The sequence below is a fragment of the Prinia subflava genome, chromosome 14 (genome assembly GCF_021018805.1).
Source record: "Prinia subflava isolate CZ2003 ecotype Zambia chromosome 14, Cam_Psub_1.2, whole genome shotgun sequence".
In the NCBI taxonomy this organism is placed as follows: domain Eukaryota; kingdom Metazoa; phylum Chordata; class Aves; order Passeriformes; family Cisticolidae; genus Prinia; species Prinia subflava.
Genome location: NC_086260.1, coordinates 8,876,927 through 8,892,696, shown reverse-complemented (window position 1 = coordinate 8,892,696; position 15,770 = coordinate 8,876,927). Strand labels below are relative to the sequence as shown.

General features: G+C 44.5%; 1 protein-coding gene across 3 annotated transcripts in view; it reads right to left on the bottom strand.

Annotated features, from left to right (window-relative positions):
• Positions 1-10: 10 nt before the first annotated feature.
• ARIH2 (ariadne RBR E3 ubiquitin protein ligase 2) overlaps positions 11-15,770 on the bottom strand; it is a 36,254-nt gene continuing 20,494 nt past the window's right edge. For all 3 annotated transcript variants that reach the window (XM_063411848.1, XM_063411849.1, XM_063411847.1), the window contains 11 exons: positions 12,382-12,529; positions 11,746-11,867; positions 10,893-11,002; positions 9,947-10,064; positions 8,416-8,466; positions 8,294-8,315; positions 6,632-6,783; positions 5,418-5,561; positions 4,996-5,064; positions 3,996-4,079; positions 11-3,522 (listed from right to left, as the gene is read on the bottom strand). In XM_063411848.1, coding sequence (XP_063267918.1) covers positions 3,451-3,522; positions 3,996-4,079; positions 4,996-5,064; positions 5,418-5,561; positions 6,632-6,783; positions 8,294-8,315; positions 8,416-8,466; positions 9,947-10,064; positions 10,893-11,002; positions 11,746-11,867; positions 12,382-12,529 — 1,092 coding nt within the window. In that variant the 3' untranslated portion in view covers positions 11-3,450. The remainder of the gene's footprint in view (positions 3,523-3,995; positions 4,080-4,995; positions 5,065-5,417; positions 5,562-6,631; positions 6,784-8,293; positions 8,316-8,415; positions 8,467-9,946; positions 10,065-10,892; positions 11,003-11,745; positions 11,868-12,381; positions 12,530-15,770) is intronic.

Genomic DNA, 15,770 nt, shown 5'->3' with positions numbered 1-15,770 from the left:
GAACAAGTGCCTCATTTAAAAATAAAGTTCTATTTTTCACCTGCTTAAAAAGTCTAAAATTTAGAGTGCAAGACTATAGTACAGAAACCTCCTGCTGCCCCGTCTGCGGGCGGGCACAGAGACTTCGCTGCGCAGGGCAGCAGTCATGCAGTTTATGGTGTCAGTAGAAAACGTTTTGTTACAGTCTGGGAAGCCTGAGGACGAATAGAGATGAGGCAGCCAATGCACTAACACAAGCGAAGCCCAAATAAAAGAGTACTGGATGCAAGGATGGAGAGGTGTCGGGCTGGCACAGGAGCTGTAAACAAGTGCAAAGAAAAAAAGAGCAAACATTCCACGTCTGTAGCAGTAATGCATCAAAGGGAAACTTGTACCTTAGAATTAACGGCTCCTGAGCCACTTTTTATCACCTACATCCGTACAACCTTGCTAACTCAAAGAGGGCCATGTACTTATTAGAGGAGGGGGGAATGGCCTTTTCTTTTGGTTGAGAAGCCCCATTTCCTTCCTGTCACCTGTGTCCTGAGCAGTGTCATTCACCTTACACACAGAGCCAGCAGCCCCTTGTGCCTTGCACATTTTGTCTTGAAGTCTATGACTTTCTGTACAGCACCAATACAGAAGTGCTCCTGCCTGGGTGCAAAAGCAAGTCCTGTCGTTTTCCCAGAGTATGCCAATAGGATCTGTGGGTACAACCCAGGACTTTCACTACTTTCAGAAAGGATGTTTTGTTTAAAAATAAATGGAACTGTTGACAAAGCTCTAGTTTCAGAAAATTTGAAAGAATTAGTGGGTGCACTGTGCAATCCTCAGCCAAGTATCTCAGCAGCCTGTTCAGTAAGCCTGGCCATAGCTATATGGTCTGGCTTGTCTGCATACAAGGACTCATAGCAAAATATTTTGTGGAGGCAAAGAAGAGGGAGGGAGGGAATGAAGGAGGAAAAGAGAGACAAAACCTCATTCTCATTTAGCTCAAAGCTGGGTGATTATGTAACAGAAGTGAAAATTCTTTGGGATTAGGAAACTCCACATACCTGTTCTGCAAAGGGATTTGGTGTTAAGATAGTTATGTTTAGACAAGAAGAACACCAGCTTTTATCCTAATCAGTCCTTTGCACATTACATTTTAAAATAATAGTTTAAACATTGGTTCTATTCACTGCAAACTGCTGGGTCTCAGCAAACCTTACCCTCTCCACTATCCCTTCCCATGGAAGCAGCATGCTGAGACAATCATTTGGGAAGGGGAGAGGAAGAGAGGCTGACCTCTAGGAAATATCATCAGGAGGGCACAGAGAGGCTGCTGCTGGGTGCAGAGTAAGGAATGAAGTCAAGAGACAGTGGCTGGAGCAAGGTCAAATCTATCTCTATAGCTCCAGCCTTGAGGGGAGCCAGAGCAGGACAGAGCAGGAACATAAGGAGCCATGGCTCTGGAGATCTCTTGCACAGCAGGCAGCGCTGCTCCCAGAAACCACAGACCCCTTCCCTGACCTGCTCCCTGACTGCAGCCATTTCTCCACAAGCCTGCCCTGCCCTCAGCTGCCTTTGCTGTAACACTCACTCCACGGCCAGCAGCTCCTCGCAGTGCATTCCCTTGTTCCCTGAGGATAGATCCCACACCAGGGATGGGAGGGAGGAAGGAAAAGGCCTCTCAGTTTGAAATTTTCTGCTGTGTACAAGCATGGCCACAGGATTAGCTCCTACGACACCTACTCCTTGTTTAAACTAATGCATCAGTCTTGATAAAATCTATGAGCCAAATTACACCTGCTGTGATACCTGGGATTCATGTCTCAGGTACATGAAAGAGGCTCCAACAGCAGAGTTAGCTTATTCTGACACACAGGAATTTAGCACTTTTCCCCCCTCCAGTTTAATCTTTATCAAGTGACATTGCATAAGAACAATACAGGGATGCATCAAAGGCAACACTTCCAAACACAGCATAGAAGAGAATCCCATGAGTTCCCCACAGATCAGACTCCAGCTGCACCTTACTGGCTGCAGACAACAACCTCTTGGTGCAAGTGACACAGATGTCTCTGAAATCCTAATATGTGGCCTGCTTCCTGTAGCTAGCAGGCAAGAGTCAGCATTTAAGTAACTTTTTTCATGTTAACCCCTACTAAGATGAACTAGGTTTTCATTTTTTTATTTTAGTGTATATTTTACATTAGAAAAGAGAATGTTAATAAAAAAGCTCAACATGCTCCTAACAATCAATCTTCTGATAAGTTCCCACCAGCATCAATACTAATATACAAATAAATTAATTTTGCTAGTTAATTTTCTGCCTGGCTTGGTGCAGGCTCTGCACAAGCAGTGCACCCATATTCAAGTGCCCATCCACATTGCCAACACGTGCCAGGGAGTGTGTTGTACATAATCTTTCCTCCTCATAATGTAGTGGTGTTTAGTCTCACTTTGATGAACGAGATCAATTCTTCTCAGCCATGCTACCCAGCAGGCACAAAAAATCTTTATCAGGCTGCATGGCACTGTTATAACATGGATTCTTTCACTCTGCAAAAGCCCCAAGCCTTGATTAACAACTGTATGCTACTACTCCCTCATCACTCACTTTGGCAATACAACATCCTCCCCACAAAAACAAGTAAAGCAAAAATCTACATGGAAGACCTAAAATTCATCAAATGCAGAATCTGATTTCTCTCAATTTCTCTCAAACTCAAGGCATATCCCCCAGTTGTTAACCCGGTCTGTCCCCTGCAATTCCTCCATCTGCTTTTGTTTGTATAGCTGGATTTTGCACATCTGATTTACAAGAAAAAGAGATGTCACATGTGATCATGCTGAACCACGGCCACTGCCGGTCCTGTCAGGCCAGACACAGCAGCAGCCACCTTTAACACCAGCCACTCTCCTCATGCAATGCCAATGCTGCAATGCCCTGGTTAAAGGTGCATCGGAACATCTAGCTGAGATATTTTTTAACCTCCTTCAGTGACTAGGAGGATTTTTGGGTCAGAGGAAGGGAGAGGGAGAGGGGAAAAGCCCATTAAATTTACAAGCAGATTAAGGAAAAACACTCCACTGCCAATTTATTTTTAAAAAGGGTTTTGTGTTATTCTAAGGTTTGTCCGTATAATTGTACAACCGTTGAAAATTACATAAACTGTAATGATCTAACACTATTAACAGCCATTCAGAAAAAAACTCCCTCCCCTTCTGAAACCATCAAGGGCAGGAGGGAAATGGCCCAGGAAATATGCCAATCTGAGCTCTGGCCTCTAGCCTGGCAGAAACAGAAACAGAAAGATAAGAGAACAAACTGGACTAAGAGGTGGTGTTTGCATGTGTCTGACTTGCAAGGGGAGGGGTGGCTTTGTCCTTGGCCGTGTTCTCCCAGAGGCAGTGCCTGCTTATCCCAGTGAAGCTGCCATCACTTCACTCGCTGCTCTCACCCCTGCACTGTCACTTCTTCCTCTCTTATGTGTCATGGAAGTCTTTCAGCAGGGTCCTCCGTCTCTGCTCTGCTATGTGCATCTGATTCTCTAAGTCCTGGTAAAAGAGAAGTACAAATTGTTAGCATAAAATCCCTGGAGAAGACTTCATTTTCCTTAGGGGGACACTGAACTCCAGCTTGAGAAGCACAACCATCACACATTTCATGCACACTCTGGATTACAAGATCCCAGATCCTCCTCCTTTTTATGTGGGCTCTCTCTGCAGTTACCTGGCACCTACTCTGTCTAAAATACTACATACTTAAGAAACGTGCTTCTCCCCAGAAGGCTGCATGCAGTCTCCTCCAGAACTCCATGGGACTTGTTCCATTTTGCAGGAATCCTTGCAGCCCTCCCCCCTATCCCACAAGGCAGTGAGCACTCTGCTTCTACATCGTCTGCTGGCTAAAGGTGGTTTCTGGATCTAGTTTCTCAGAACCCTCATTTGACAGCCTTACTGCTCCTGCAGAAGTTTTAAGCCCAACAAACAAAATCTGGCCAACAGGCTCGAGCAAGCAGAACACTCACCCCTCTGTCATAGCTGTCTGCTCGCTCCACCTTCCATGAGAGATTTTCAATTTCAGCTTCCAGCTGGGCCTGCTGGTATTCAAACTGCAAAGAGCAAAATAAGAGACATCAACAAGACAGTAGTTTAGTGGAGCAGTTTCATTACACTTGAGGAGCAGACAAATGTGTTCTGCTGACAGCAGTGCTGGCAGGGCAGGTTTGTGTCTCCTCCTCATCCAGGCTCACATAGATGGGATCACCCCTTCTGGGTATTTCTTGTGTAAGCACTCCCCAACCTGCATCACTTAAAATTAACCCAGTCAGCCTAAAAACACTACACGTGACAAATATCTCCTAATTCAGATTAGTTTGCCATAAACAGGTCACAAAATGCTCTCATAAGTAGCTCTGCAGGCAGAGTGGAGGGATTGTTAACCACTGCTGGGAACAGCAACTTGTTCCACTGGCACAGTCAGATCCAGAAGAGAACATCTATCCACATCCTTAGAAAACACATGATGCCACAAAGAAAGATTCTGTAACAGGTTTTGACAGCTGAGTCAAAGAAAAAACTCTTCACTGAATTCAAGGTTGTTTTTGTACTTTTTCAGCCCATGAGATGCACCAAGCCAGCAAGGAACTTACAGCAGGAATAAAAAGCAAAGCTACACCCTGATCCAAGGAAAAGGTCTCCTCCAGCAGCTCTTCACAGGAAATATGGCCCACAGCATTGTGATAAATCTTACCAAGAAATAAATGCACACTTCCAGCCCCAAAACACTCTGGATAAATGGCTTGTTAATGAAAGTGCAGTGAAGTTCCCTGGGAAAATAATGTAATGTATAAGAGGACAGAGCTGCTGGCCGACTTGAAGAAGAAAGGTGCAAACCCACCTATTAATCCTATCCTTACCTCAAACTCAGGACCAGTATTTCAGACACTACCCAGGTCTGGAATTCAGCACAGCATGCTGCCAGCTATACCCCAAAAAGTTATCAGGAAAAACAGCAGAACATCTTACCAGCTTCTTTCTGGGACCAGACTCCATGTAGTAGGCATATGGATATGTGTACTGCAGGGTGTAACGACACTGTCCAAGAGTGGGAGGAAGAGAGAGAGAAAAGGACAGGAATCTCAGTCTTGGAAGTCAGCACAGTCACATTTATGTGATCACTACAGGCTAAGAAGCTACCTCCTGACAACTGGACACTTACTCATAAAATTTCCTACACCTTCCTTGGAAGAACTTGGAAGGTCTGTGTATTGTGGAGTACGACTTCACAGAGGTGACTTCTAGATGATTTTTGGTTAGTTCATGTCCTAGACCAGAAATACTGTCCCACATAACCACAACTCCTAAATTTCCTTTCTTACTTGGTGTTACGAATTTAGCATTCTGGCATGCATTCTCTTCTCTGTGCCAAACAAGATACAATTACCCACCTTTGCAAGTAGTTTTGCAGCATTCTGTAGGTATTGCCAATCTATCCACGTTCCCAAGTTGTTCATAACTCTTTCTTGGATTTTCTCCTGGATTCGTTGGTATGTCTGTGCCTCCAGCTGTAGGCTTTTATTGTGATTCTCCCACTGCAAGGGGTGGGGAGACAGGGAAAGGAAAAAACCAGCATCAGAACAGAGTATGACTGCTGTAAACGCACAAGCTTTAGCAAGCAGAAATTGGAGTGGGGCAGGAGTCCAGCAAGGCAAGACATGCTGTGGGAAAGAATGGCAAGGCAGCACCTCCAGTAGCAAGTGGTGGAGGCTGTAGACAACAGACTGACAGCAGCAAGAGCAGGGAGCAAACCCAGCTCCTCTGAGTGGGAATGCCCTCTGGTCACACAGTGACCTTGTGTCTAAACAAGGGGGGAAGTCATGGTGAGTCCTCTACTTAAAGGATTTCTATAGGAAGGCCAAGAGTTTAAATTAACATTTGACATTGGCCCAGTGAACTCCAATATCCATGTGCACATTGTAGACATGGCTATTTCCCAAAGCCTATTGGTCTGGAGAGCCAGGACTGAATACATTGATTTTATGACAGGACTTGGCTCATGCTGTGAAGAATAAACTTATTTTAATGGGGAAACTGAAATGCAGCAGTATTTAACTTCTACCACATTCTCTTCCAGAGATGCTGCTGTAGAGTTGCTCTGCATGGCCAGGTGCATGGAGCCTACTGTGTGGACAGAGATGCTCTGATGGCAGCTTTTAAAAATGTGATCACATGACGTTTTAGTAAAACTTTGCTACAGCCAATGGAGCTTTGAACACGGTAGAATTTATTTAGTTTTTGTCTGTATAAAGATGTACTACAAGGAATGAAGTTCCCCGGTCCTGAAAGGAAATGATTGGAGCAATATCTATCTACTGCAGCAGCACTCAGCCTGCAGGTACATGGTACAGTGGCGCACAGGTAATACTGATTTTCTCTAGCACAAGGGAATATAGGAGTGAATGCAATTTGTTATGGGTATGACATCACTGGTTTGGATGGGACTTTCATGGCAGGATTTTGAGTGAAAAACAACAGGGCCTGAAAATTCTGCACAGATTCTCTTTGGACAGTTTCTTGCACGGAGATTGCTGGCAATGACCTTTGCACCAGGCAGGGAGCATTAAAAGGCTACAGCAGCTCTGGCCAAGGAGATGTCTCCTACCCTCTCAAAATAGAACAAGTACTTCTTAAGGGCCTCCCTGGCCTGTGCTTGCTGACTCTGGTTTACAATATCAGGATTCTCTTTGTACCGACTGCATTCGTAGTACTCGCTGCCGTGAGTCTTCCAGTCTCCCAGACACATCCAGCAGAAATCTGCAGAAAACAGCAAAAGCCCCACTGTGATGCACAGAAAAAACCTCTGAGAAAGAAAAGCTTCAGGAGACAGAGCCCACCTGTTTTCAGATATTTCTGCTAAGCCAAGAAACATACACGTTTTGTATCATCTTGCAAAACAGAACTCAACAGTGAGCCAAAAATACCAGCCTGTCTTGAAGATTTTAATTGCACAGCCTCTCACTCAACTATGGAAAGTAAATCTTGAAGTTCTGCATCCTGTACACCAATACCACTGGGCAGAACTGCACTTGCACCCTGTACATACTGTCACTCTGGGTTAGAGAAGAGGCAGCCAGTCTCTTTTGTGAGTTGCACCCTCCCCACCATGGGCACACTGCCCCATGCAAACCTCTGTCTGAATAAAATACGAACAATCGGATCCAAAAGTGAACTAAGTAATGCAAAAGAAAGTCTGCCCTCAGTTCTCTCCAGGAGGGAGCAACCCAGGTAATGTCGGATGCCAGTGGTTTATGACACTTCGAGTTAGAAGCTGCTGAAATAGGAAGAAGGCAGAGTAAAGAGAGCAATAGTAAAAATAGCAAAACATGGCAATTTTCTGATTTCAGAGCAAGGCTGTGAGTGTTCTTGTGAGAAGGAAAGAAGACAGAGATTAAGTTGCTACAATAAGAATCCCTTCTGTGTTACTTATGATAATGAGACCAAAATCTGTATTCCCGAGTTCATCAGCCTTTTTGAGTGCTAAGTCACCATGGTATCCTGGCACTTGCCTGCTCCCCCTTGTCACAGAGCTCCATCAAAGCACATCCAGTGCTGCTGACAACCCCAAGCGAAGGAAATGAGAGAGAACAGTCATCTTTAATCACCTTCCCAAGAAGATTCTGATATTAAAATAGTTTCCAGCGGTACACTTAACTCAGAGGGCTGAATACAACTATCTCACTCCAAGGCAACAGAAATTAATTCTGCCATGAAAAGATAAGTGCAAGAACAGGCTGTCATTTTGTAGGGCCACACAATGGGCCAAAGACACTCAGGCTGCTAATTGGACAGGAGTGGACTGAGAAGTTCAACACCTACTGTTACATTTAACAGTTCACAGCTCCTGCAGTTTCATATGGGTTGAATCTCATTATTTCCATCACTAAGCAGAAGGACTTAAGCTGATCTGAGTAAATGGCTACGTTTGACAATATTTTCAAAATTGTCCCTACAAATACAAGTACATGGAAAGCTCTTCTGTGAGATGGAGTCCCCTGTTAATATTCTGGAGACTTCTCTATCCAATAAACATGTCAGGGGCAGAAGCCAAACCAGCACTGAATCTGAACGCAACTGAGATCACAGTCACTGGGAAAAAAAGCTATCACACAGAAATCTGTAATTAATATCCTGTTCAGCTTTTACTAGGGGGAAAATATTTCAGCCTGTGTTCACAATTTGTCTTAATATCACCAGAAAAAAAAAGAGAAGGGATCATCACCACTGACAAACATTGCAAAGAAAACAGCTTCCAAATCCAACTTACCATGCTTGCATTTGGAACATTGCTGAAAAAGAAGAGACAAGAGGCACTTGGTTAGCAGGAAGTGTGGGAAAAAAATTCCACTTAGAACAAGGGAGGTTTGATGTGTTCAGGGAATTACTCACCATGTGATTGCAGCCTCCATTCTTTTCAATACAGATATTGCACTTGGGACACTGAGGAAACAGACACAATTGTTAGATCCAACTCTAGCAGCCTTCTGGAGAATGACAGCACCTGTGTGATTATTCCTCTCTGCCTTTTTTTTCTTAAAAATAAGCATTCTCATATGAGAATATTAGCATTTATACCCTGCTTCCTACCAGTTCCTGACAGCTCCATTTAAAAGATGGCAGAAAGGCAAAGTCAGGAATTTACACTGCAGCACTGGACTGTTTGCTCAAGAGAACAAATTTACTGTTGTTACTCCTTGTAAAACTAAAGGTCTTGCTGAGTTACCACTCTGCAGTTACTCAAGCACAGGGACACAATTAGTTCATGTATGACTGTGCATCACAGCTATTTTGACTACAGATAATTGTCACTATATTCTGCCTTCAGAGCCACTAACAAATGACATCTCAGCTACCTGCAGAGAATCTGCCTAACCACAGCTGTACACTCCACAGATACCCTCAAGTGTCCAGATACAGTTTTTGGACTGCACAGGTAAAAAGGAGGAAGTGAGTTTTGCTACTTTGTATAGATTTTCATCAGGCAAAATGTATGCCAGGACAGTGCTCAATAAAATAAAATCTTATTTCTACAAACAAGCATAGCAGAAACAATACTATCACATGCTGACACCTTCTCCAGAGAAGGAAGGGAACTTGAAATCTCTGATCCATCTAAGTACCCCCTTTCCTGGCATAACTGAAGCTTGCAGCTAGTCATCACTATCACAATTGCCACTGGCCATGTTAGTGCAAATGTAGCCAAGAACTGTTTTGAAGCAGGCCACAAAATGCCCAAAAGACATTAAAAGTTCCAATCTCAGACTGCTAATTTAGAGGATAAAGATAGTATATTTACACAACAATTCTATAGGTAGGCTAGCATCCACAATATGTAATACTATTTTTTTTGTCTGGAGTCTAAATCTAGAAGAAGTACTCCAGTGTCTAATTTACAGACTTCAACTATTTTGCAGTCCTTGCCAAATCAGGAATTTTTCCCTCACTGTCCAGTTCACAGTACTGCACAAAGGTTTTCAGCCCTAAACACCACTGCTGTCTTATTTGGTACTGACTTTGCACTTATGACACCCTCTCCTTCCATTTTAAACACATCTCCACTGATTGTTTCAAAGTAGCTCCAATTCTTCTGCCTGTGGGAGGACAGTGCACCTGGCAGTCAAAGACATCCACACCAGTTCTGGAATAAGGACCACCAGGTCCTTACTGCAGGAGGGCAGCTGAGCTTCCCACACAAAGCATTCCCAAGGCATTCAGTTGAGTTATATCACTGCCATAGGGACACAATTAGTTCACATAAGACAGTAGCTTCTGACAGAAGCTTCTTGACAGTCCCTAGGGAGCTGTGAGAATTTGCAGTCTGTGAAAAAGAAGAACACAATGCTATGTGTGTATAGAATTATATCCTGCTTTCCAGGCAGGGCTAGAGGACAAGAAATAACATGCAGGTGCCTGTCCTTACATCTTTAGTGTGAGCACTGATGTAGTTGGCTGTTTCAGAGTCATCTGCACACTTGGTGAGCCATTTCCGAATGGTAGCGCAGTCTGTGGGCGCGTGGTACATCTGCCGACACTTAAAGCTTAATAGAGGGGAGAAAAAAAGAAAAACACGTATCAATTTCTGTGGAAATGACTCAAGGATTGAGGTTTTCCTGACCAAAATCTGGGGGGCCCAGTAAGGGATGGAAATGCTCTTGTGTATTAGAAGAGTGTGAAGACAAAAACTGAACTCCAATTCCCCTTCTTCTTGTGTAAAAGCCAGAGTCAGGATGAAAGTGAACCCAGGCCTGACAAATCATGTGTCTGAGCGCTGACGTGTCCCTTCCTAGAGCCCACCTATGTCTCCTCTAGTATGACTGCAGAGTTCTGGGGCAGACCAGTCACTTACAAGCAGTCTGACTCCAGTGGCAGATATCAGGCACCTGTATTAGCATGACTTGACAACCCCAGGTGAGTAAGAACTATTTGCATGGAGATACCAGAAAGCTGGGTCTCTAAACTGGGAGTCAAATGTTTTAAATAAACTTTAAAACTCAATACCAGCAGATAGCAAGGAGAACTCCATGTTTGCTACCAGAATCTATGTCAATCATTATGCCTGTAGGAAAATTTTTAACCTAGCCAAAATCTAAGAATGGTTGATTGGTAACCCCTTGGTTCCTCAAGCTCTGTGTTCCCTGGTTGTCAGAACACCCAAGTTCCCAGGAGTTTAGCAAGCAAGGGGACATCTGACCACTTGCAAAAGTCAGATCACAAGTGTACAATTACTCAGGCTAACTCAAGTTACAAACAATTCTAGCAAAGCATTTCAGATACTTCTACACACCAGAACTGTTGGCAAGCAAAAGGATTGGCTCTGAGGACAGCACACACTTTCCCTGTGATCTGTAACCCTCTCTGTTTCTTACCAGAAGACCTCATTGCAACGATTGCACTGCACTCGCCGGGCTTTTGGCTCTTGTACCTGTATGACCATAGGGCAATCTGCACCAGGACACAGCTGCAGCTGGTAATGGCTCTGTGGACACAACAAGGCAGTAAGATCAGTAGTGGGTGCAGGAGATGATTATCTGTTCAAGTTTAACCATTCCTGTCCTCAAAAACACACAATGCAGTTATTCTGTATTATAAAAGAGTGGAAAGTGTCACCAGATCTTGGCTATCAGAGCAGATCCTGCATTTCCTAATATGGAAGAGGTTTGTTAGTTACTTACAGCTTCTCTAGAACAGGGCATTCAAACCCACGGTTACAGACTAAGTCGGCACAACAAACAAAACCCCACAAAGCTCTTTCAGTGTTCCCTGTCTGATCCCAGTTATCAGAATACTCCTGCATATTTAACCTTAACAACTGCTGCTTTAATTTCAAGAAAGCTCACATAAAATGTAATTGAGCTAGTCAATTCAGCTGGGTTACCCTAAGCTGAGGGATCTATTTTTCTGAACCTAAAAATATTTATGCAAGAACAAGAAGAACTTGAATAATCAGACTGAAGTTTTTGAAGCTGCAACACTCTGAGGATTCTGAAACAGCAGCCAAGGAGTTAGTGGATGACCTTACAGCAGAATTTACTTTGGCAACCTGCTAGAGCATTTTGTCAGTGAGGCTGTCCGACAGAAGCTGCCACATCGTGCCTATTGAGGACAATTTTGCTGCAGTTACTGCAGTTCTAATCAAAAATGCAAGACACTTCAAACAAAATTTCTGCAAGTCATTGGTGACTTGACCCAGGGTACTTTAAAATGGAAAAAATCTATCACCTCCACATAGTCCCTGAAGAGGTAGCGCCTGTATTTGTCTTTCAGCTCTTCACTAGGCAGCAATGGAAACACAAAGTCTTCTGGTGTCCGGAGTAGACAGTCCTGAGCCATGCAGGACACCCCTGAGAAGAGAAAGCAACATCTTAGAACAGTGCAGCTTATACTAAGGGGGGAATGCACAGAGAGTATTCACAACACAGTTTCCTTGGTGCCATCTGTTGTTGTGGCAAGAGGAATACAACTGTGAAACATATCAGGGCTGCTGAAAAGCTGAAGCCCAACTGTCTTCACCAAAAGATGGCAGGGCACACATGTATCCAGGACCAGTGAGTGCTTCAACCAGCATTCACAAGGTCAGATACTTAAATTAGAAAATTACATGTTACTGCCATGCCAACATGAAAGGCTCAGAAAAGCCCAAAGCAACTCTGGCAACTACTGGCTTCTCCCCAACACAAAGGGAACAGATGTTTGCATCCACAAGCACTCCAGAGGCATTGGAACAGTACATCATCACAGATGCAAATTCTGTTCAACAGATTTGCAGTTTCTAACTTGTTACAGTCATGTTCTTGACTCATCAGAATGGCCAGTGGGACAAATACAGACCCAGCACCACATCCACATTGAACTCACCAACTCCAACACCATCCTTGACGAGCACTGTACAGTGCTGCTCCCAGCAGCTGCGACAGAACTGGTGCTGACAAGCCAGGGAGAGCAAGTTCTCCTTCCGGACAAACTGCATGCACACCGCGCAGTGGTGGGAGGAATGTACCATTGCCTGGGAGAGAGACAAATCAGCAGTACAGTGAAAGCATCCCACACCTCCCAGGGCATTTTCAGCTCATCCACAGACATCTGCATCACCCTCATGGTGACAGTGGTCTCCACGGAGGTCCAGGCCCGAACAGGTTGATAAGCAGCTGGTGTGCTGAGGTGCTGCACCCCTCCAAAGAGTCAGCCCTTCTCAAGAGCCTCTAACATCACAGAGCACAAGTTGACAGTCACTGGAGAGTTTCTGCCTCTCCTCTAGTGCTGCCCAGAACTCACTTCTACTTTTCTGGTTCTTACTCTTGCTCTGTTTGACATACGTCATTGTGTTGTCCTTCCCTGGATTTAACAATATTCTTTGTTAGCTGGGCCAGGCTATCTCCACAGGCTCTGGAGAGCAGCTGTCACTGCAAACAAACTTAGCACTGCCCTTTTGCTAGACAGTAATTTTGGATAATGGGAGATGTAACTGTAGAGTGTTTGTGCAGAGAGGAAAGGGAATTCACAAACTATCACCTCCCATCTCTTATCTTCTGCCTATGCAACATTTGGCAAAACAGGCATGGTCCCTTCAGCTGAAAAGGATTAAGAGGGTTTGTTTCAAATCAGGCATAACTGTTGTTGCTTCACCAAACCACTGAAAGTAGTCTGGTTTCCCCCTGTGTAGTGCAGAGCTGATCCCTAGACAGCAGATCCAGCCTTCAACACATCTCCACTCACCCCTGGGACCTGCAGAACTAGGTCTAGCCCAGCATCATCAAAACCAAGGTTCTACAAAACTGTCAGCTGCAGTTTATGTTCCAGTTTTTCCTTTCACAGACAAGTCATATGATCACTTTGCTACTGGTGGAGAAGCTGGTATGAGCCTGCCATCAGTTTCCAATCTCTGCATGCTGGAGAGGCAGAGCAGCAGCACCAGCACCATGATATGCAGTGCATGACTGACAGAGCTTGATTTATGGCAGGGCCACATGAAAGAGGAAGTAATGCAAATTTGTTCTAAGTGGCCTCACTTACAGACCAGAATAAGATTCAGTGAGTCTGTAATTGCACTGATGGCCTGGATCAGCTGCTCAGCCTGAAGAGCACACGTGCTACCTCAAACTTCACAAGCTGTATCTCTGAGCTCACCATGACAGCTTCTCCCTATGGGGTCAGTCCCTCTGCAGACACCCACTATGAGGATCTGTCCCCAGAATCATTCTGCATTACAAGCTGAAGCACAGAGCACATTGCTCTAGCACACACAGACTGTAATGGAGTGACTAGCAAATCAAGTTTAAATTAACCTTTTAATCATAGTATCTTTCTTCCTAAAATAAAATCACCATTTGTAGGAGAAATTTGGTCAAATTATTAACGGCTCAAAACAACTAAAGTGTGTGTTTGGGTGGGGGCAGGAGAAGTTCTGCAAAGATGGGTGGTAACTGCTCCACATCCCACCCACTGGAGCCTGGAGCCTCTGGTTCAGGCCCAAAGTGGACCAAGCCACTGGAAACTGAAAGCCCCACATGTGGGGAAGGACCACAACAGATTAAAGGCCATCATGACAGTATGCAGCCCTGATGAGTCCCACTGCCTTGGATCTTACAGCAGCTAACACTGGCTGGATCCAGGATGGTGACTATTATCTCTCTCTCTCTTTCTTTTTTCTTTCTTTCTTCTCCTAACTTCATTTTCTTGAAATCTGGATGGATTAGAGTTTGCTAAGTCAGTGCCTTTCCTTACTTTAACTGGATGTTGCTTTAGTATTTGCCAAGTTCTTTATGGTCCAACTTTGTAAGTAAGAGTTTGCTATTCAATCTCCTGAGAAGTTTACTATCTTCTCCTGCACTCTGCCCAGGGGTGTCAAAGTACCTAAGCCCCTTTCAAACACTCATTGAGAGAGCTCAGGGTGTGACAATTTTTCAGGTTCAGCATGCAGGGTGTCCTTGATGGTGGTGAGGAGCTACTTTCTACTGGGACACCATACCGAGTGCTGGACAAAGGAGAATTGTTATTCAGTTGAAGCCAAATTTTCCAGCAGAGAAATCAGGGTAACCTGGGAAAAACACAATCTCAGCTGCTACCTTCAGCTAGACTTGCTAAAGGATTATAAAGCTTGTCCAGCTTTGAATGGACAGAGCTGGGCTGAGGAAAGTTGTCATTCTCTGGTTGGTCTTGTGCAGAAAACACATTATTTAGCAAAAAATAAGAAAAAAATGGTAAGGGCAACTCCATAGCCTGCACACTTTTGGGAGCTACTTTAGTAGCTGCTCAAAGAGATAAGCACAGAGCTAAGCAATGAGATAAGGTGGTGAATGGGTCTTTGACTGAATTAGTAAAATACTGCAGATGACCTTGGAGGCAGAACGCAGTGCCAGCAGAAAATACATAATGAGTTAAATGCTGAAAAGAGATGAACAGAAAACTTGCATATTTGACTAAATGAATCCCTTGTAAGAGAGGGAGAATTACATTTGCAGATTGCCTGCTTGAAGGGGTAGATTTGGAAAATGAGGCAGGGGTTTCCAGACTCACTAAAGAAATGGACCTTACTGATGATGTCACTTGCCTTTATTCTTGGTAGGAGCCTGATACAGCAAAGCCAGACCCCCAATCTCTCCCTAAACTCTGCCCACATAAGTGGGCAGACTGACGCTGCTTATGAGAGGGAGTGTGAGGAGGCAGCACCCACTGCACCAGCTAAACAAATGCCCTATTCTGCAACTGAGCTGGCTCAGCTGCAAGAAAAATACAGCAGGCATGCAAAGGAAACTAAAACAGTATGTGTGGAGGATTTCACTGATGGAGGGAGACAGCACAAAGCTGTTGGAGGACAAAACACAAGGACCCTGGGGTCCCAGAGTGTCCTTCACAATGCATAATGGCAGAGAGGCCTGTCTCTGACCCAAAGGACAGCCTACTGTGCAGGAGGTTTAGCCCCCTTGGAGAGGGGAGAACTCATCTCTATCTCACTCCAGCACTGGGTAATCTCACCAAGAGTGTGCAATAGGCTGCTTGCTTCCAACTGATACATGAGAGGGGTCTTGCAGCCTCTCAGTCTTCTCCCATGCTGTTGTTTGCTGAGCCAGAGAGAATAAACCTCTGATTAAAGGACTACCTGACTCCTTGAAGCTTTAGGCAACTCAACTGCTTAGAGCTGCTCGTGGGGGTGGACTGCAGGCAGGACCCCCAGTACATGGGGGCAGCTGGTTACCTATGGCAGACAGGTAGGATTTGTTGCAAATGAAGAGTCAGACTGCTGTACA